Raw genomic sequence first — 23,869 nt, 5'->3', positions numbered from 1 at the left:
TGTGTGTGCGTCTCAATACACCTATACTGAACCGTCTGAGCTGTGTGTGTGTGTGCGTCTCAATACACCTATACTGAACCATCTGAGCTGTGTGTGTGTGTGTGTGTGCGTCTCAATACACCTATACTGAACCATCTGAGCTGTGTGTGTGTGTGTGTGTGTGTCTCAATACACCTATACTGAACCGTCTGAGCTGTGTGTGTGTGTGTGTGTGTGTCTCAATACACCTATACTGAACCGTCTGAGCTGTGTGTGTTAGTCAGTCAGTCAGTGTGTGTGTGTGTGTGTTGTTTAATGTGACACAGAGACACTGAAGAGTTACTATTATAAACTTTGAATCCAGCACAGAGGGGTTCAGTGAATGTGTGTGTGAATGTGTGTAAGTGTGTGAGTGTGTGTGTGTCAGAGACGCTGTAGAAGGACAGAGTGCCGGCCGACACGTCCACAAACACTCCTGCTCTCTTACAGGAGACAGAACCAGCAGAACCAGCAGAGACACGAGTGGAGATATGATTATTATTGTGCAGGACAGAGAGATCAGAGCAGAACAGACTCCAGGACTTCTCATTCAGTCCAAACACACAGTCATCACTCCCTCCTTTCCTCTTGATTCCTTTATAAGCCACTGATATATAAACTCCTCCTCCGCTCCACTCAGCCTCCCAGTAGCAGCGTCCAGTCAGACTCTCTCCACACAGAACCTGAGGCTTACAATCAAATCTGTCCGGATGATCAGGATACGGCTGCCTCTGCTCCACACGCGTCACCTTTCTGTTCTCCTCAGACAGAACGAGTCGAGTGTCTGCTGTGTTTGGATCCAGTGTGAGATCACAGGCGTCTGAAAACAAGAACACACACACACACACACACGATCAAACACTGAAGACAGCTGTGTGAGAGTGTGTGAGTGTAAAGTGTGTGAGTGTGAAGGTTGTGAGGACGATAGAGGCGGTGGAGCGGATCCGGTGTGTGTGTGTGTGTGTGTGTGTTTTAGGGTTTTTTGTGGAGGGTTTGCCGCTCTTCTCCTCCCGCTCCGTTTGGCACAGACCCGCGGATGAGGCGGCGAATCGTGCAGATTATTCGGGAATGGTGTGCTGTGTCTTTTCTAAGGGATCGGTCAGGGTTTGATTTGGGCTCATGGAGAGGGACAGTAAAGCTCTGAGTTTCTCTTTTCTAAGGGATCGGGGGTGCGATGTTTGCCCGAGGGGTTAAAAAGTAGCCGAAAAATCCCAGACTTAACATTGCTGTGAACTTTGACCCGGAACGCAGAGCAAGGATTTCGCAGAAACTCGAGGGTTCCCACATTTGAAGAGGCTGGCAGGCTCTGTCAGAACACACCTCACAATGGGGTGTAAGTTTCACCCCTGGGGCGCGAGAGCGGCCCGAATTCCCCCATTGACTTACTATGGTGAGGGACGTCCCGTGTGTTTTTACTGCTATGGGAACTTCCGTAGGGATTTTGTCTTGAACACGACTCTGGATCACAGTCACAGAGACAAGGGGGCGGGGTCAATTTACTCAGACAACCAATCACGATCTCAGGATCATCGTGAAGCTATTAAGCCTTGCCCTAGCAACGGTTTAGAGCTCCCTAGCAACAGATCCCAGACTTCCATTGAAAGAGATCAAAGGGATTTAGTGTCATAGCAACATGAGGGTGGGTTTGTTTGCCTTGGGACAGCAAACAGCCAATCATAAATCTCCTTCAACACTTCCTAGCCATGCCCTAGCAACCATTATCAAGCACCCTAGCAACCCACATCCACAGTGGATATCTTCACATCTGAATGTCATAGAGACATGAGGGTTGGTTTATAATATTCATACTGGCAAGGATCTTTGGAGTAGCATTATGGGATGCTGCCAAGCCACTCCATAGCAACCAAACAGAGTACCCTAGTAACCGTTTAGCTCTCTGTATTAGAACATCGTAGAAACATGGGGGTTGGTTTATATTCATACTGGCAAGGTGATTTTGGGATATCATTATGGGATGCTGCCACTCCATAGCAACCACCTAGCAATGCAATAGCAACTGCCTAGCAACCACTTAGAACACCATAGCAACTGCCCAGCAACCACCCAGAACACCTAGCAACCACCTAGCAACGCCGTAGCAACCACCCAGAACACCATAGCAACCGCCAGGAAATACCTTAGCAACCGCCTAGCAACACCCTAGCAACCACCCAGAATTTCCTAGCAACTGCCTAGCAACCACCCAGAATATCCTAGCAAATGCCTAGCAACCACCTAAGACACCCTAGCAACCACCTATCAATGCCCTAGCAACCATCTAGTAACCAACCAGAATACCTTAGCAACCACCTCAACACACCTTTCACGGGAGTTTTGCCATCCGCAAGCGCCACTCACAATTTCTTCAGGAATTGTACATTCAAACCGTTTCGTTACAGGGCTTTCGGTTCGGTGTACGTGTGTACCTAACGCTTCAGAATGCAATCTTTAACAGTTAACAGTCACTTGTTTTAAGCGCGGAACACACTTCAATCCGAGTTCCCACACAAACATATTAATTATTCAGTTCATAAATCATGAAATTCAAGCGATAAATGCCGTTTTGATGCTCTTTAATGAGACGTGAATGATCACAGTATAGGCCCGCGAGTGAACGCGATCATCTCTTCCTAAAGAATAATCATGAATTAATATCTCTTAAGGTATGTTGAGGATACATTACAACTTACTGAAATGTCTCATATGTCGTGTAATCGCTCAATCGGTGTTTTAAACGCAGAAAGACAATAAAACAGCTTGAGAACAACGTCCCGTAGCATCACATTTACCTCAGAAGTCATTCAGTGTCACAGCTGTCAGTTCACTAGAGGAACAAACTCTTTCACTAAATATCTGACCTATATTAGCCGATATAATCACTACACTTCATCTGATGTTAACCTTTAATATTATAGTAATGTGTCAGTAAGGGCCCGATATGGCGTCCCATACGCGCGAGACATCACTTCCACTGCTTGTGTCCCATTGAGATTCGCCATATCGTGTCCTTTGACCTCACACTGCGGAAGTGATGGCGCGCTCGCGGCTGTTGGACATAGTGTTGTATCTGAGGTAAAAAATGATATAAATACTTTTGGGTTTCTCACACAGACCGATCGTTTGATGTCATCAATGGGTCGTCCCGAGCCGCAGGGTTTCATTTGGAGTTGTTTGTGCATGTCAGTTTTTTTCACACGAAATACGAGGTGTGTGTGGACATCCAGTAAAAGAAGTAACAGCCAGTAGAAGTGGAGAGCTGCAGGTCACGTCACGTGTAGAAATGGCAGGAGGGAGAGATGAGGAAGGCTGGCCGGAGCTGGAGGATGCGCTAGAGTCGTTTAACGCCGGCTTTACATCGCACACGTTAGCAGTGGCAGAAGAAGTGTGTGTGGAGAGCGGGAGCCCGTTGTGCTTCACACTGCCAGCGTTTGTCTCGCGCAGCTGAACCACGACTCGTGTGTTTCAAATACAGACGAATATCGTTCATTCTGTCGCCTTTACCGCTGTTCTCCTCTGACTCCTGTCATTCTCCTGCTGTGATTTATGATGGACAGCAAATATCTGCTGAAAATGTGACCGCGTTCCCCTCTGTCCCAAACACACACGCATATAACACGCTGGATATAAGAATAGTTCACATTAGGGCTGCTCGATCATGGAAAAAATCATAATCACGATTATTTTGGTCAATATTGAAATCACGATTATGTAACACGATTATTTCACATGACTTTGGGAATGTGTTGCATTTATTAAAAAGACACCTTTCAACAATTCTTAAACTGAAATTGTAACATTTGTTGTACTTTATGAACTATTAAAATACATAATATAACATATTTAACTCAAAGTATAAAAGTATTCAAGTAAAAATGATAACTACAAATAAATAAGATCACCAATAAAGTGCACTTCCACAATCTCTTGAAAACAAGTAGGCAACATTTTGGCAAAATATATTCAACAAATTCCAGCGAGTAACTGATGAGAATATTAAAGGCTGGCTCACCATCAGCCCCAGAATTAACAGCAAATAATTGAACGAACATTTAAGACAGAATAAAAACCACTCAAGTCAACATGCTGGTAGGGCTGCTGATAGGACACTTAAAAAGGAGGATCAATAAAAAGTAAAAAAGAAAATGTTTTTTAAAATGAGAAATCTTTTGTCACAACAATATTCACTACTGGTCAGTAACTTGGGCTCAGTATTTTTTTTTCTTTCGTTTTTTTAATAAATCAATACTTTTATTCAGCAAGCATCCATGTGTTAAACTGATAAAAAGTGATAGTAAAGAAAATGTATAGCCTATTATTAGAAAATATTGTTTTATTATTATTCTGAATAAATGCAGTTGTTTTGAACCTTTTCTTCATCAAATATTTTCGGCAGCAGAACTGTTTCCAACACTCATAATAAATGAGAATATTTGAATGATTTCTGAAGGATCATGTGAGAGACTGGATGTCACATGATCACTGAAGACTGGAGGAACCATCCTGAAAATTCAGCTTTACATCACAGAAATAAATGATCATTTGAAAAAGTAGAATCAACTGAAAACCAATGATTTAAATGTGTAATAATATATCCCAATGACTTTTGTTGTCTGTATTTTTGATCAAATAAATGCAGGCTTGATGAGCAGAAGAAACTTCGGAACGGAATCATTTATTTTTTTGTGTCTTTCCGATTTCACCGGATAGGGAGTTGCGTTGTAGAGTGTGTCTGTTATGATGCCTGGGTTACGGAGGATGTTGAGAGGGTTGTGGATTGATGTTTTTGTTTCTTTATTAGATTGTGATAGGTCACTCTTATCACAATCTTATTCCCTTGCGTTGCAGCCACTATGTAGCAAATCTTGCACGTAGCATGTTTCTGCTCGTCGTCTGAGTCCTCGCAGCCAAACTGTTGCCAGACAACAGAGTTGGTTTGGCCTTTTTTGCTCACCAAACGCTGCTGTAACTGTTCTCCTTCTGCCATCTTTACTCGAGCCCAGTTTTTAAATTCCAGCGGATGATCTGCACACGAGTCACGACCTGAGAGAGTTTGTGGCTTCGGGAGCGGCGGATGTGCAATAAGTAGGCCTGCAAGACTTTCTTAGCTATTCCGGATGACTTCATCGATAAATTTTATGAATCCTTGCCAAACCGCATGGATGCAGTCCTTCAAGCTCATGGAAGTCATACAAGATATTAAATGTGGATCTCACAGCACCACAACTTAATTTGCTGACATATTTTTGTATTTGCAGTAATTTTTTTCAATTTCTGTATAGGCGACAAAACTTTTGTCTTGCCAAAATTTGACCTTTCTGTCTTGATTAAATGATAAATATTTTTTTCTGTGAAAATGATTTATTTCAGTGCATTAAACATCATTTGGGAGGGTTTTAGCTTTTCATATGAGCTATTTCTAACACCAATGAATTAATTAAAGGTCAGGTTAATATCAGGTATTTCTAGAAAATAGATAAGCGGCAAGACTTTTGTCAGGGACTGTATAGCGTGGGGACACACACAGACAGAAACATTAATCGGCACATTTGCGAGTGAATGTAAATTAATATTTACATATAGTACACATAACAGTAGTACATTTATCTAACAACATTAGTACTAAAGAAGAAGAAAGGGCCTTGATCTGATACTGTGCATCACTGTTAATTAGTAGTTACTTAATAGTTATTCCTCGTGAAGCTGAATTAGTAGTTACTTAATAGTTATTCCTCGTGAAGCTGAATTAGTAGTTACTTAATAGTTATTCCTCATGAAGCTGAATTAGTATTTACTTAATAGTTATTCCTCGTGAAGCTGAATTAGTAGTTACTTAATAGTTATTCCTCGTGAAGCTGAATTAGTAGTTACTTAATAGTTATTCCTCATGAAGCTGAATTAGTAGTTACTTAATAGTTATTCCTCCTGAAGCTGAATTAGTAGTTACTTAATAGTTATTCCTCATGAAGCTGAATTAGTATTTACTTAATAGTTATTCCTCCTGAAGCTGAATTAGTAGTTACTTAATAGTTATTCCTCCTGAAGCTGAATTAGTAGTTACTTAATAGTTATTCCTCCTGAAGCTGAATTAGTAGTTACTTAATAGTTATTCCTCATGAAGCTGAATTAGTAGTTACTTAATAGTTATTCCTCGTGAAGCTGAATTAGTATTTACTTAATAGTTATTCCTCCTGAAGCTGAATTAGTAGTTACTTAATAGTTATTCCTCGTGAAGCTGAATTAGTATTTACTTAATAGTTATTCCTCATGAAGCTGAATTAGTAGTTACTTAATAGTTATTCCTCGTGAAGCTGAATTAGTAGTTACTTAATAGTTATTCCTCATGAAGCTGAATTAGTATTTACTTAATAGTTATTCCTCCTGAAGCTGAATTAGTAGTTACTTAATAGTTATTCCTCATGAAGCTGAATTAGTAGTTACTTAATAGTTATTCCTCCTGAAGCTGAATTAGTATTTACTTAATAGTTATTCCTTGTGAAGCTGAATTAGTAGTTACTTAATAGTTATTCCTCCTGAAGCTGAATTAGTAGTTACTTAATAGTTATTCCTCATGAAGCTGAATTAGTAGTTACTTAATAGTTATTCCTCCTGAAGCTGAATTAGTATTTACTTAATAGTTATTCCTCAAGAAGCTGAATTAGTAGTTACTTAATAGTTATTCCTCATGAAGCTGAATTAGTAGTTACTTAATAGTTATTCCTCGTGAAGCTGAATTAGTATTTACTTAATAGTTATTCCTCATGAAGCTGAATTAGTATTTACTTAATAGTTATTCCTCGTGAAGCTGAATTAGTAGTTACTTAATAGTTATTCCTCCTGAAGCTGAATTAGTAGTTACTTAATAGTTATTCCTCCTGAAGCTGAATTAGTAGTTACTTAATAGTTATTCCTCGTGAAGCTGAATTAGTAGTTACTTAATAGTTATTCCTCCTGAAGCTGAATTAGTTACTTAATAGTTATTCCTCGTGAAGCTGAATTAGTAGTTACTTAATAGTTATTCCTCCTGAAGCTGAATTAGTAGTTACTTAATAGTTATTCCTCGTGAAGCTGAATTAGTAGTTACTTAATAGTTATTCCTCGTGAAGCTGAATTAGTAGTTACTTAATAGTTATTCCTCGTGAAGCTGAATTAGTAGTTACTTAATAGTTATTCCTCGTGAAGCTGAATTAGTAGTTACTTAATAGTTATTCCTCGTGAAGCTGAATTAGTTACTTAATAGTTATTCCTCATGAAGCTGAATTAGTAGTTACTTAATAGTTATTCCTCCTGAAGCTGAATTAGTAGTTACTTAATAGTTATTCCTCCTGAAGCTGAATTAGTAGTTACTTAATAGTTATTCCTCCTGAAGCTGAATTAGTAGTTACTTAATAGTTATTCCTCCTGAAGCTGAATTAGTAGTTACTTAATAGTTATTCCTCGTGAAGCTGAATTAGTTACTTAATAGTTATTCCTCATGAAGCTGAATTAGTTACTTAATAGTTATTCCTCATGAAGCTGAATTAGTAGTTACTTAATAGTTATTCCTCGTGAAGCTGAATTAGTTACTTAATAGTTATTCCTCGTGAAGCTGAATTAGTTACTTAATAGTTATTCCCCATGAAGCTGAACTAGTTACTTAATAGTTATTCATCATGAAGCTGAATTAGTAGTTACTTAATAGTTATTCCTCGTGAAGCTGAATTAGTAGTTACTTAATAGTTATTCCTCCTGAAGCTGTATTAGTAGTTACTTAATAGTTATTCCTCCTGAAGCTGAATTAGTAGTAACTTAATAGTTATTCCTCCTGAAGCTGAATTAGTAGTTACTTAATAGTTATTCCTCGTGAAGCTGAATTAGTAGTTACTTAATAGTTATTCCTCGTGAAGCTGAATTAGTAGTAACTTAATAGTTATTCCTCGTGAAGCTGAATTAGTAGTTACTTAATAGTTATTCCTCCTGAAGCTGTATTAGTAGTTACTTAATAGTTATTCCTCCTGAAGCTGAATTAGTAGTTACTTAATAGTTATTCCTCCTGAAGCTGAATTAGTAGTTACTTAATAGTTATTCCTCCTGAAGCTGAATTAGTAGTTACTTAATAGTTATTCCTCCTGAAGCTGAATTAGTAGTTACTTAATAGTTATTCCTCCTGAAGCTGAATTAGTAGTTACTTAATAGTTATTCCTCGTGAAGCTGAATTAGTAGTTACTTAATAGTTATTCCTCGTGAAGCTGAATTAGTAGTTACTTAATAGTTATTCCTCCTGAAGCTGAATTAGTAGTTACTTAATAGTTATTCCTCCTGAAGCTGAATTAGTAGTTACTTAATAGTTATTCCTCCTGAAGCTGAATTAGTAGTTACTTAATAGTTATTCCTCGTGAAGCTGAATTAGTTACTTAATAGTTATTCCTCCTGAAGCTGAATTAGTAGTTACTTAATAGTTATTCCTCCTGAAGCTGAATTAGTAGTTACTTAATAGTTATTCCTCCTGAAGCTGAATTAGTATTTACTTAATAGTTATTCCTCCTGAAGCTGAATTAGTTACTTAATAGTTATTCCTCCTGAAGCTGAATTAGTAGTTACTTAATAGTTATTCCTCATGAAGCTGAATTAGTAGTTACTTAATAGTTATTCCTCATGAAGCTGAATTAGAAGTTACTTAATAGTTATTCCTCGTGAAGCTGAATTAGTAGTTACTTAATAGTTATTCCTCCTGAAGCTGAATTAGTAGTTACTTAATAGTTATTCCTCATGAAGCTGAATTAGTAGTTACTTAATAGTTATTCCTCGTGAAGCTGAATTAGTAGTTACTTAATAGTTATTCCTCGTGAAGCTGAATTAGTATTTACTTAATAGTTATTCCTCATGAAGCTGAATTAGTAGTTACTTAATAGTTATTCCTCGTGAAGCTGAATTAGTATTTACTTAATAGTTATTCCTCGTGAAGCTGAATTAGTATTTACTTAATAGTTATTCCTCGTGAAGCTGAATTAGTAGTTACTTAATAGTTATTCCTCGTGAAGCTGAATTAGTAGTTATTTAATAGTTATTCCTCGTGAAGCTGAATTAGTTACTTAATAGTTATTCCTCCTGAAGCTGAATTAGTAGTTACTTAATAGTTATTCCTCGTGAAGATGAATTAGTAGTTACTTAATAGTTATTCCTCGTGAAGCTGAATTAGTAGTTACTTAATAGTTATTCCTCATGAAGCTGAATTAGTAGTTACTTAATAGTTATTCCTTGTGAAGCTGAATTAGTAGTTACTTAATAGTTATTCCTCCTGAAGCTGAATTAGTATTGACTTAATAGTTATTCCTCGTGAAGCTGAATTAGTATTTACTTAATAGTTATTCCTCGTGAAGCTGAATTAGTAGTTACTTAATAGTTATTCCTCCTGAAGCTGAATTAGTAGTTACTTAATAGTTATTCCTCCTGAAGCTGAATTAGTATTTACTTAATAGTTATTCCTCGTGAAGCTGAATTAGTAGTTACTTAATAGTTATTCCTCCTGAAGCTGAATTAGTATTGACTTAATAGTTATTCCTCGTGAAGCTGAATTAGTATTTACTTAATAGTTATTCCTCGTGAAGCTGAATTAGTAGTTACTTAATAGTTATTCCTCGTGAAGCTGAATTAGTAGTTACTTAATAGTTATTCCTCATGAAGCTGAATTAGTAGTTACTTAATAGTTATTCCTTGTGAAGCTGAATTAGTAGTTACTTAATAGTTATTCCTCCTGAAGCTGAATTAGTATTGACTTAATAGTTATTCCTCGTGAAGCTGAATTAGTATTTACTTAATAGTTATTCCTCGTGAAGCTGAATTAGTAGTTACTTAATAGTTATTCCTCCTGAAGCTGAATTAGTAGTTACTTAATAGTTATTCCTCGTGAAGCTGAATTAGTAGTTACTTAATAGTTATTCCTCCTGAAGCTGAATTAGTATTTACTTAATAGTTATTCCTCATGAAGCTGAATTAGTATTTACTTAATAGTTATTCCTCGTGAAGCTGAATTAGTAGTTACTTAATAGTTATTCCTCGTGAAGCTGAATTAGTATTTACTTAATAGTTATTCCTCGTGAAGCTGAATTAGTAGTTACTTAATAGTAGTTCTTAAGGAGGCATAACTGAATTGAATAGTTACTGATTAACTAATTGATACTTAACACAATTAAAAAATGCTATTACATATTGATTAGTTAACACTCATTCGTTAGTAGTTAATATTAGTGACTTGAGTGTTAATGAAGAATTATTCATTAGTACGGCAGTAACTCTTTATTAGTTATGCATTAAGTAAGAAACATTATTCTAAAGTGTTACCATAATTGCAACATTTCTGTCAAAAATTAAACTGCGCAAAAGAAAAAGTGTGTTCTCTATTGAATCCCTAAGAATATGAATTTATTTAAATGATATAATAAGGACAGAAGTCAACATTTTATTTGATGCATTTAAATATTATCCACTGTTGTTTGTATAGGCTACTTTACAAGTTAAAGCTAAATAAGCGCCTATATTTCAGGATAAATGCACAGTGCTCACATTTATTTGAGCATGAAAAAAAAAATCATATTATCAGCTTATGCCTTAGGCTATATTGCTATATTACATGGCAGAATATTTTAGCACAGTTTTGATGCAACTTTAAACACGTTTTGTTTCATTATTTTATACCTTTATAGATTACTGAAATACTACGATTTTGCATGTTGGTAGTTTCTTTTGTGCTTTATTTGAAGTGATATACAGTGCGGCTGAGAGCGCCACATTTTCGCGTGATATTCAAGAGTGCGCTTCTCTCGGAAACTAACAGAAGTGTCACCACTTTTCACATACGTCTTTTGAGCGAACATAATTTTACCGGTGAGGGTTCATGATTACTGCGGATTATTGAGCGGAGTCACACCGGTCCGCTTCGCTCTTTACAGGCTCGATCTTTCTCGTCAGAACACCCTTGTATTGACAAATGGTCGGGTTTAAATTGGGCTCATAATTACAGTTAATGTGTCGGGCAGGGCCGGGCTCGGACAAAATAAGGGGCTCGGTAGGGTCGGGCTTGATTTTTTGCGCTCTAAGCTCCAACTGTGACTGTTGACTGCAGGGTTCATTGAGTGAGAGGGTTTGACTGACATTTCTCGAGCAGGACTTGCAAAGTACATTCAACGCGATAAAGCGTGATTTTAAAGGGACAGCCAACATATTATAAAATCCGGTTACAATATTTTCCGGCATCATCGGGGCCCTCCCCCAGCCCGGGGCCCTTGGCTTAAGCCCAGGTAAGCCCGTGCATTAATGCGGCCCAGGATGTAAGCATTGAAAGTATTGATACTCAAATTAAAATATCGATACTAAGGTGTTTTTTTTTACCAGTAATTTTGTTTATTTAAAAAGATTATTTGCATACAATACAAATAAACTATATGTTAATTGTGTAGTATAGGACTATTTTCCTGCTCATCTGAACCATGATCTGAATGCATGCAAACGCTACAAGACAGAACCAATGGATCACAGAAGAGAGCGTCCGTTCACTGATGACACTATTCAAACAGAACTGCGTTTCCCAAAACTATCATAAGAAACCATTGATGCTTTTAAACACACAGCCCAGAATAATGCTCATCAGAAGACAGAAAAACATAAGAGTTTGAGTTATTTCACAATAAAAAATAGAAATTGTAGCCTACATAGTGCAATTACACTCTTTAAATGTAATGTTAAAAGTTAAAATTGATCATGTTCTATGCTGTAACTAATGTTAATATAAATCCCTATAAGAATAAAAAGGTGGCATTTTATGAGTGCAACGTTCAGTCGCTGGCAGTCTCTTGTGAAACTGAACCATGTTTTTTTACTACAGTAGCCGTAGTTCAAATAGGATAGTATTTGTAGATTTCCAAGGTTAATTTCACTACAACTAAACGTTTATCCATGTGTTAAAGAAATATGATCTAATAAGTTGCAATTAACCTTTCAAATATGTTAAGTGAGTATTTTTACTCTTAGTCATTTAAATAATTTAATATATTTAATAATTTAAAAAATAAGTTTAAAAGTATCGTATCGGTATCGGTTTCGGACACCACTACAAATGGCTGTCCCCTCAAATAATGCCCTATTTAGGGTATAGGGGCGGTTTCGGATTCAGCCATACACATTTTAAAGACACCTTTATCCTCCGCAGTCTGAGGTAAGGGCACAGAAAATAAATGAGCCAATCTCTCACATGCTCTGAAGTTCAGACAATGTGTCCGACAGTGTTTTTCCAACACTGGTGGCCGTTGATTTTGCCTGTTTGTGCTTCTGGATGATATTGCTGATGATTTTTTTCCAGTGTAATTTGAAGCACAGAGAGAGCAGTGCTGAAGATAGCCTACATTTAGTCATGAGGTGACTATACATGTGAATAAACATACAATCATGTTATGAGATTTCTGTTTTGTTTTTAACCAGGAGGGTTTGTGTTCATTGATTGTTACGGTTTATCTCAGTTCAGCAGAAAAAGCGCTTTAGTTGCTAGTAATATTTAAATTAATGTATTTTCAGGGCAGATTTAGAGATGAAGGCATTTTTTCATTCATCATATTTTTTGTCAGACATGACTACTGGTTGAATCAGATATTTTGTACCAGCGTAACTTAAACAGAACAACCTCAAAATGAAATACATTTAGTGAAGGATTGCCTATGTTTGCTTTAACAATATGAAAAGACATGTTTATCTATGAGAACATATTATATTTGGTTCAATAAAGACATTTTTTTTATCTAAACTAATTTCTTTAGTCTGGCAAAAAGACATCAATTCATGTTTTTAGGTATATAATTGTCCGGACCTCGGCCGGTGAGGAAGGTTTTTTTCTGGACCCCAAGCTATTTTAGTTGAAGACCCCTGCTGTAAACCAATGCTGCCTCTCTATCGCAAGCCATTTTAGCATTTAAACCTTTGTCTGACTATCTATAAATATATTTAAAGATAGTAACAATTGTATTTAGACTAGTGATAATTATAATTGAATTTGCCCGGATCGCCTCAGTTACGGTGCTCAGTTCAAGCGGTTTCTCCGAGCTGATCGTCTGACAGATCCGTGACCGACCGTCACACACTCCGCCGCGGCCGAGCCACAGACAGTATAACGTGTTATTGTGATCCTTTATTCACTCATTCTGTGTTATGGGTTTATTTTGAGCCGATTCACCGTCGATAGAGTGAGGGTGTATGACGTTTTGAGTATGTATTTGAGTGAACGATGTACATATATGTATACATGGCTTGAATAACATACATTATCAGCACATAATTCCTGATTTTTTTAAAAGTGTGAGACTATGCATTTGTGTTTATGTAGCCTACATACTTTGTATCAACGTTGAAATTGATTCATGTAAAAACAATAACCAAGAAGCATTGCGTGTGAGTGTTTAATCATTTAATATTATCCTTTAACTACATGAGTATTGCAATTAGGCATGTGCCGATATCAATTTTTCATGTTGCGATTAATTGCTGAAGTTTTATCACGATATACGATATTATCACGATATTGAAATAAGTTGCAAAAAAAAAAGTGTTGCCATAGCATAACAGCTTTAAGAACTATTTTTGTAAGAACAAAAATAACTGAATGTTTAAATACAATAATGCACCAAAAATATATACAGCTCTGGAAAAAAAATTAAGAGACCCCTCATTGAGAAATCAATGTTATGTGGTCTCTTGATTTTTTTCAGAGCTGTAAAAGTACAATTTTCAAACAGATTAAAGTGCAGAATTAGGCTATAAAGAACAACAGGTAGGCTAACAAATTACAATAAAGTCTCAATATTTAATGCATTAACTAAGATTGAGCAATAGCTACATTTGGTACAGAAAGTATAATGTTTTTGGTAATGTTAGTTAAGAAATACTGATCATTGTTCATTTTATTTTAGGCGCATTAAAAAAGTTATTTTGATTTTTACTTAGAATAATTAATTCTTTATAAGTATTTTTCATTGTCAGTTTGGTAATAATGTATTAACATGTTAACTAATGAAGTCGTATCTCAAAGTTTTACTGAACAATAACAAATAATCAGAACAGTTCTAATGATTAGGGCATGTTGTAGTCCAGATTAAAACTGTAAAAAATGTTTAAGTTTGAAAATAAATAGCCTATTAAGTCTTTAAGTATTAAGTATTTGGTGCTGTGATGAACAACATTGAGATTACAAAACCGAATGGCTGTTTTAAAAACTACACGCGTTTTGTTTGTTTGCTGGTTTCCGGGGTAACCGCTCCATTCTGCAGTTCATCAGCGCCCTCTGCTGTCACTGAGCGGCACTTCAGCAGCGCGTCTCCTTCACTCGTTCATGTGCTTCTCATTTATATCTGAGCGCGTGTCCCTTTGACGCAGAATACAGCAGTGTTGAGCAGTTATACGGTTGATGGGCAAAGTATTCTTGATTGCATTATAAAAAAAAAATTAATTGTTAATAAATTATTATTTACGATATTTTAAAGTGCCCACGATAACAATATTGTGCATATTCATTATTGTGATAAATCGCATTATCGAAAATCGGCACATGTCTAATTGCAATGTTAAACTCCATTATATCGCTGATAATCCGTGGTGTAAAGTGAACACAGACACACACACACACACACCACCACGTGTGTCAAAGCCGATGCAGAAGTGAAGTCTCGTCTCTTCACCTGCACAAAACGCCACAATGCAGCTTTTCTAACTTTTTTTTTTAGGAAACCTGTGGACTCAATGTCCTGACAGACTGGACACAATTTTCCATGACAATGATAAATTTAAATAGAAAAACTACCGAAAATACACTGATTACTACAGAATACCAACCTATTCTGCACTGAAGCAATGCAGAGCTCGGCAGACGACTCCCTCTCGTGACGTAATATGACGCGATGTTGAAAAACAAAACAAAAGGAAACGGCCACTTTATCTGCTGAATTTGTGCTCTTATGTCTTTTAAAACCCTTTTAAATCCTGCATTACCTTTTCATATGGCATTTTCATACAAGGTTATATGTTCATATCAAATTTTTTTTGCCTGCAATATGCTCTTAAAGCAGAAGCAGAAAGAAAGAGAAAATTGCACGCTATTATCAAGTTCGTCTCAAGCTCAGAGCAGCGATGTCCATTGGGTCCGTGGACAAGCCTCCCCCTACCCCCCCCTCTGGTGCCGGGCCGCAATATTTTTTCCCCCAGGATGGTAGAGGAAGGTCCGCCTTTTTCGTCTCTGATTGGCTAGAAGGGCTCTCCTCCGATTGGTTATAAATCTCACGTTCATGGCAGGCTGTCAGCTAGTCTGTTGAACGAAGTCAATCCAACATGCTAAGAAAAGCGCTATATGTCCGTGTCTTCAGATTTATATTTCAAGTCCACAATTTCACAGAAGAGACACCACAGTATGATTCAAACATGACTGATTGTATTTATTGTGACCCTAACATTGCATAAACTTACTAGTAATAGACAATTTTAGTGCATGTTAAACATACTAGTAATTGTGTGTGTGTGTGTGTGATGGGTAGGTTTAGGGGCAGTGTGTGTGTGTGTGTGTGTGTTGTTCTTTATAGCCTAATTCTTTTGCACTTTAATCTGTTTGAAAATTGTACTTGTACAGCTCTGAAAAAAATCCGGAGTCCACTTGACATTGATTTCTCTTAATTTTTTTTCCAGAGCTGTATATATTTTTGGTGCATTATTGTATTTAAACATTTCTGCCACTCAGTGCGGCGTAATCGCAGTCGCTCCAGCTGACGTCACGTGCCTTCCCTCTGTTGTTATTAATTATTATAGTTATATTTATTATTATCATATCTCAATTTTGACCAATCACCGCAACTTTTCTGCAACTTTGACCAATTATTGGCGGCGTCCTGATTTTTACACCGAGCACATCTCTGCAGTCTGAGCGCGATGCACTGAAGCTCACTCTCGCTCATGTCTGAGGTAAATCATTAACACCATCACCGCTTACATTACATGTTTTATTGAACTAAATACATTACAATCGGCTAAAACGAGTTTACTTTTCTGAACAAGACCGCTCCCAAGTCCGTGTTTCTCACACTGTACGTGTGAATCGCGGCACAGTTAAGCACACACACACACACACACACACACACACACACACACACACACACACACACACAAACACACACACACACACACACACACACACACACACACACACACACACACACACAATACCGGCAGTTCAATGGGGGACGCGCATCTCTTAAAGGGGCCGCACTATATTCCTCCTCCAGGTGTGGTGTGGTTCTGGTGCGCTCTCAGGTCCGCATGACAGCTTTCACATCACCAGTTTTTCATACGAACTGTGCCCTGTTCTCAACTAAACTGCCAGTGTAAAAACTCCCTTTATTTATATTCCCAAAATGAGAGAAATACCTGCTTATTCTGAATTTTTAAGCTTAGGCGTAAGAGAAATGAACTAGTTCTTTGAAAAACAGCTGTGACCTTTGACCCACGTCTAGTCTTCATGCTGTATTATTGAATAAGTGTGATTTTACTAATAATAAACGATCTTCATCACCTAGAGATATAATTATAGAAAATTCAAAAACTAGTCAAAACGCAGAACATCTGACAGAACAGTTGTTTATGTTTATTTATTTATTATAGTTGTTTATGTTTTACAGCATTATGTGCATTTTTTCATTCCTCTTTATAACAGAAGACAACGATCTTCAAGATACAGTAAAGCTCACATGTAACGGATTGGCTCCTCAAAAACAGTCCTGTGGGGGAACAAGAAATGCTATATATAAATATATAGTTAGCATCTTAATTTAATCTTTCTTTTATTATTTTATTAGTTCATTAACTAATTGTTAACTCAACTAATTTAATGTAAAGAGCTATAATTACTAATTAAATCGTTTGTTTTGCCTTTATAAGGTTACTAAAGGTTAGTTTTGTTCTCCTTATCAATATCCTTTTTAATTTGTAATGATTTAATGATTCAAATAAATTATGAGTGTGTTTTATGCTAGCAGCTAGGCGAGCGTTATAATGTGTGTTACAAAGTTGTGTGTGAAGTAAAGGCTGGACTACAATAGAGCAGAAGGTGAACAGTGTTTTCTGTGGGACATGGTTCGTCCCTTTGGGCTGCACTTTGGGCTTTTCACTTTTTCACCTATAACATAAACAATAAAGAACAGGGAAAAAGCAAAAAAAGCATAATATGAGCACTTTAAAGCATCGCTACTTTTAAGAAAAGTGTCCGCAACATCAGGCATTTTAGGCCGCAGAAATCACAAAAAAGGCCCGCGAGATCCTGGAGGGACTGATCAGATGAAGAAAAGGCGTTTGATAGCCTAGAATGGCCATCTCTCTCCTCTACACTTGGGCATTTCAGATTTAATTCTCATTTTACCAACTGGATAAAAATATTGGCTGTATTAGATGAGGATGCTGTATGGAATGATTTCTGTGCCATAATTAAACAAACAAATCCACATTTTACAAACAAACACGATCTGCTTTGCAAAGGACAACACGACTCGCAAACCAACAGAAAGCGATGTGCAAATGCAGTTCAGGCAGATTTTCTCTAGGGATGCACCGATAACATTTTTTCAGAACCGATCCGATATTAAAAATTCTGAGTATTGGTCGATACCGATACTAACCCGAACACCAATCCGATACCAATGCAGTTTTGTTTAAAAATACTATGAAGAATTTCTAAACCTCAGTGTGTTGAACTGAAAATCACTCTTTTGTGAGTTAAACACAATCAACTAAATACAGACAACTTCATTATAAAGAAAAACTACAAATAAAAAAAATATATATAATCACAATCTATGACAAAAATACTACTATAGATGGTGAATGAATGAATAAATTACATTAGTGAATAATTCAGCAGCAGAAGTTACAAAATCACGAGTGCACAATAATTGTATAAAATCTAAACATTTAGTGGGGAAAAAATAAAGGAAACCACAAAAGTGAATAAGTGTAGCTCTAAATCTGGTCAAATGTTACACAAAATACGTTCATGAAAAACAAGTAAATATATTTATAGAAATAGGGCCTATATACTAAGAAATGACATTATTTTAAATGTGTAGCGCATCTTTTTAATGACGCAGCAACATATTATAGATAGGGCAGAACAAGAAAGGCTATTAATAATCTTTCATAGCGCAAATGTATTATAATACGAGCGGCTCAAAGTGTGTATGCACATCCCGTGGGCAGGATGATCCGCTTGAAGCAACACAGAGTCACAGCTCCGTCCGCATTGAGAAGTTCAAAACACTAAGGGAAGATATATCATCTGTACACACATTAAACTATGGGGCGGCTTCAGAACACTTATAATATAGTGCACGGATCGTTGATGATGCTTTATAATGTTTTTGTGCCTTTTGTGGGGCACTGGGGCTTAACAGTAACACAATATATTATACGCAGTATCAGATTTGGGTCAGTCTTGTCTGACTGATGCCCGATCTGGCAAATAACGGCGGAACGGAGCCGATACTGATAGTGAGTAGCGGATCGGTGCATCCCTAATTTTGGGGTTGGGTTAATTTGGCCATTTCTAGTTATTGACTCGTCCTCCTCAATGTCTATGGTGGTTACGGCCCTGCAGTACAATACACACACAATACTTTGAACAAATCCAAAATAGTTAAAACGGTAGAGTTTTTGATGATGACTTTTAACACTTTTAACACTTTTAACAGTGTTCATTAAAGAGCTAAATTTGATATTGCATCAGAGGTGACCTATAGGCTGGGCTTGGTCCTTCTGCCCCATGCGGAGGGAAATGGTGACAGCAGAAAAAATAAATATTCATCAATCTGCTTATAATATATAACCTACTCTGCTTAAAATATATTTTATTTTATCAGGATTTACCATATTTAATGTGACATAAACACATACCATACAGAACTAAATCTGTCTAAACTTTAATCCACAATACATATTGTTGCAGTTTTGTATTGCAATTAGACATGTGCCGATTTTCGGTAATGCGATATATCACGATAATGAATATGCACGATATTGTTCGATATCGTGGGCACTTCAAAATATCGTAAATAATAATTTATTAACAATTCTATTTTTTTTATAATGCACTCAAGAATACTTTGCCCATCAACCGTATAAATGCTCAACACCGCTGTATTCTGTGTCAAAGGGACACGCGCTCAGATGTAAACAACCCAACGTGCGTTTGCACATGACTGAATGGGTGAAGGAGACAGGCTGCTGAAGTGACTCTCGGTGACAGCAGAGGGCGCTGATGAGCGGCAGAATGCAGCGATTACCCTGGAATATTGAGACCTTGTATTAATTTGTTACATGTTGTTCTTTATAGCCTAATTCTTTTGCACTTTAATCTGTTTAATCTGTTTGAAAATTGTACTTTTACAGATTTGGAAAAAATTAAAAGACCACTTAACATTGATTTCTCTTATTTGTTTTCTGTTGTAGCTGTATATATTTCTGGTGCATTGTATTAATTTATTTAAACATTCAGTTATTTTTGTTATTACACAAATAGTTCTTAAAGCTGTTATCCTATGACAACACTTTTTTTTTTTTCATAACAGATTAGTTCTTCATTAACAAACCACTTATAAATGACTTACAACTGATCGTTATTATAAAGTGTTACCGCTTTTCTTTGAGAAAAGAACAAAGAACGGCACTGAACACATCTTCCCTTCTTAAGAATGACTTCAGAGTTTATGTGTTCCTTCGTCGTTGCTCTGGTTGGTTGTAGCGCTATCCTAACACACTTACAGATTGAAACATTCAAAGACTGAACTGAACACACTTACAGACTGAAACATCAAAGACTGAACTGAACACACTTACAGACTGAAACATCAAAGACTGAACTGAACACACTTACAGACTGAAACATCAAAGACTGAACTGAACACACTTACAGACTGAAACATCAAAGACTGAACTGAACACACTTACAGACTGAAACATTCAAAGACTGAACTGAACACACTTACAAACTGAAACATCAAAGACTGAACTGAACACAATTACAGACTGAAACATCAAAGACTGAACTGAACACACTTACAGACTGAAACATCAAAGCCTGAACTGAACACACTTACAGACTGAAACATCAAAGACTGAACTGAACACACTTACAGACTGAAACATCAAAGACTGAACTGAACACACTTACAGACTGAAACATCAAAGACTGAACTGAACACACTTACAGACTGAAACATCAAAGACTGAACTGAACACACTTACAGACTGAAACATTCAAAGACTGAACTGAACACACTTACAAACTGAAACATCAAAGACTGAACTGAACACACTTACAGACTGAAACATTCAAAGACTGAACTGAACACACTTACAGACTGAAACATCCAAAGACTGAACTGAACACACTTACAGACTGAAACATTCAAAGACTGAACTGAACACACTTACAGACTGAAACATTCAAAGACTGAACTGAACACACAGACTGAAACATTCAAAGACTGAACTGAACACACTGACAGACTGAAACATTCAAAGACTGAACTGAACACGCTTACAGACTGAAACATTCAAAGACTGAACTGAACACACAGACTGAAACATTCAAAGACTGAACTGAACACACAGACTGAAACATTCAAAGACTGAACTGAACACTCTGACAGACTGAAACATTCAAAGACTGAACTGAACACACTTACAGACTGAAACATTCAAAGACTGAACTGAACACACTTACAAACTGAAACATCAAAGACTGAACTGAACACACTTACAGACTGAAACATCAAAGACTGAACTGAACACACTTACAGACTGAAACATCCAAAGACTGAACTGAACACACTTACAGACTGAAACATTCAAAGACTGAACTGAACACACTTACAGACTGAAACATTCAAAGACTGAACTGAACACACAGACTGAAACATTCAAAGACTGAACTGAACACACTGACAGACTGAAACATTCAAAGACTGAACTGAACACGCTTACAGACTGAAACATTCAAAGACTGAACTGAACACTCTTACAGACTGAAACATTCAAAGACTGAACTGAACACACAGACTGAAACATTCAAAGACTGAACTGAACACTCTGACAGACTGAAACATTCAAAGACTGAACTGAACACGCTTAAAAGACTGAAACATCCAAAGAATGAACTGAACACACAGACTGAAACATTCAAAGACTGAACTGAACACACAGACTGAAACATTCAAAGACTGAACTGAACACACAGACTGAAACATTCAAAGACTGAACTGAACACACTGACAGACTGAAACATTCAAAGACTGAACTGAACACGCTTACAGACTGAAACATTCAAAGCGTACACTGAAACATTCAAAGACTGAACACACTGACAGACTGAAACATTCAAAGAGTGAACTGAACACACTTACAGACTGAAACATTCAAAGACTGAACTGAACACACTTACAGACTGAAACATTCAAAGACTGAACTGAACACACTAACAGACTGAAACATTCAAAGAGTGAACTGAACACACTAACAGACTGAAACATCAAAGTCTGAATTAAACACACTTACAGACTGAAACATCAAAGTCTGAATTAAACACACTTACAGACTGAAACATTCAAAGACTGAACTGAACACACTAACAGACTGAAACATTCAAGGACTGAACTGAACACACTTACAGACTGAAACATTCAAAGTCTGAATTAAACACACTTACAGACTGTAACATTCAAAGACTGAACTGAACACACTTACAGACTGAAACATTCAAAGACTGAACTGAACACACTTACAGAATGAAACATCAAAGTCTGAATTAAACACACTTACAGACTGAAACATTCAAAGTCTGAATTAAACACACTTACAGACTGAAACATTCAAAGTCTGAATTAAACACACTTACAGACTGTAACATTCAAAGACTGAACTGAACACACTTAGAGACTGAAACATTCAAAGACTGAACTGAACACACTCACAGACTGAAACATTTAAAGACTGAACTGAACACACTTAGAGACTGAAGCATTCAAAGACTGAATTGAACACACTTACAGACTGAAACAACCAAAGAGTGAACTGAACACACTAACAGACTGAAACATCCAAAGAGTGAACTGAACACACTTACAGACTGAAACATTCAAAGACTGAACTGAACACACTTACAGAATGAAACATCAAAGTCTGAATTAAACACACTTACAGACTGAAACATTCAAAGAGTGAACTGAACACACTAACAGACTGAAACATCAAAGAGTGAACTGAACACACTTACAGACTGAAACATTCAAAGACTGAACTGAACACACTTAGAGACTGAAACATTCAAAGACTGAACTGAACACACTTACAGACTGAAACATTCAAAGACTGAACTGAACACACTTACAGAATGAAACATTCAAAGACTGAACTGAACACACTTACAGAATGAAACATCAAAGACTGAACTGAACACACTTACAGACTGAAACATTCAAAGACTGAACTGAACACACTTAGAGACTGAAACATTCAAAGACTGAACTGAACACACTTACAGACTGAAACATTCAAAGACTGAACTGAACACACTTACAGACTGAAACATTCAAAAACTGAACTGAACACACTTACAGAATGAAACATCAAAGACTGAACTGAACACACTTACAGACTGAAACATCAAAGACCGAACTGAACACACTTACAGACTGAAACATTCAAAGACTGAACTGAACACACTTAGAGACTGAAACATTCAAAGACTGAACTGAACACACTTACAGACTGAAACTAGGGATGCACGATATTATCGGCACGACATCGATATGAAAACATTATGTCGATATGCCTTGCCGATATGATAACGTGTTGATATGCGCCTGCAATAACTCACGTGTGCAAGGAGTGCTACAGCAATAAGACCATGTCAGCACTGCGGTCATTCTTCAAGTGAAAACAAGAAAATACATTGCATGTACAGTGATTTATATTGACTGTTTTTAAATGCTGCCTTGAATTTCTGAATGCACGTACAGAAGTGACCGTCAGCAGCAGCTTTGCCACGTTTTCACAACAAAACTAGTCCAAAACAAGCCCAGTCGCGTCTCCCCACTCTCTAGCACGCGGCAGCCTCCACAGCAGCAGAAGCTCCTCCAGGTCCTAGTGCCCTCCAGCTAGACCGCTATATATTTATACATGTAGTGGGGGCGCTGTTGTTACAGTAATACAATGAAAAGTAGAATACACAAATAAATTGAAGTTACTTCTTGTTCTGAATAAACAAATCACTAATGATGTCATAAATCACAAGCATGACACTTGTAAATTAAATACTTTTATATACAGTGTATTAATCTGTAATAAAATTTTACGAAATGGATGATGAAAAATAATCCAAGGAGCGCTACAATAATTGTAGAATTAAAAGACAGCATCAATGGATGTCATAACACCCCCACTTCATGTGCACAAACGTTAAATCCAAAAATACAATATTTAGGTTACAGCTGCATCTGGGGTGAAAAATGACTGACTTTATTATTGTTATTTTCAGAGCTTTTAATATACTCTTATCATAAAAAGAACTTTATTAACATTTATTTATCTTCAACAAGAATCCTTTTAGTAAGGATACCTCAGAAATCTGAAACCAGAATGAAAAAAAATATTTTTTGCTCAAAATGGTGTTGTTTCCAAACAAAGGGAAAAAATAAACACATATCGGCATCGGTATCAGCATCGGCCAAAATGAGCTGAAAAATATCGGCATATCGGATATCGGCAAAAATCCAATATCGTGCAACCCTAACTGAAACATCCAAAG

At 36.7% G+C, this 23,869-nt stretch overlaps 1 protein-coding gene across 3 annotated transcripts in view; it reads right to left on the bottom strand.

The window, feature by feature from the left end:
- Nucleotides 1-253: 253 nt before the first annotated feature.
- The window catches only part of LOC137046653 (NACHT, LRR and PYD domains-containing protein 3-like), a 126,924-nt gene continuing 103,308 nt past the window's right edge, over nucleotides 254-23,869 (bottom strand). For all 3 annotated transcript variants that reach the window (XM_067423987.1, XM_067423969.1, XM_067423979.1), the window contains one exon: nucleotides 254-838. In XM_067423987.1, coding sequence (XP_067280088.1) covers nucleotides 264-838 — 575 coding nt within the window. In that variant the 3' untranslated portion in view covers nucleotides 254-263. The remainder of the gene's footprint in view (nucleotides 839-23,869) is intronic.

This window comes from Pseudorasbora parva, chromosome 2, assembly GCF_024679245.1.
Source record: "Pseudorasbora parva isolate DD20220531a chromosome 2, ASM2467924v1, whole genome shotgun sequence".
Classification (NCBI taxonomy): domain Eukaryota; kingdom Metazoa; phylum Chordata; class Actinopteri; order Cypriniformes; family Gobionidae; genus Pseudorasbora; species Pseudorasbora parva.
This window is presented reverse-complemented; position numbering and strand designations above follow the sequence as displayed.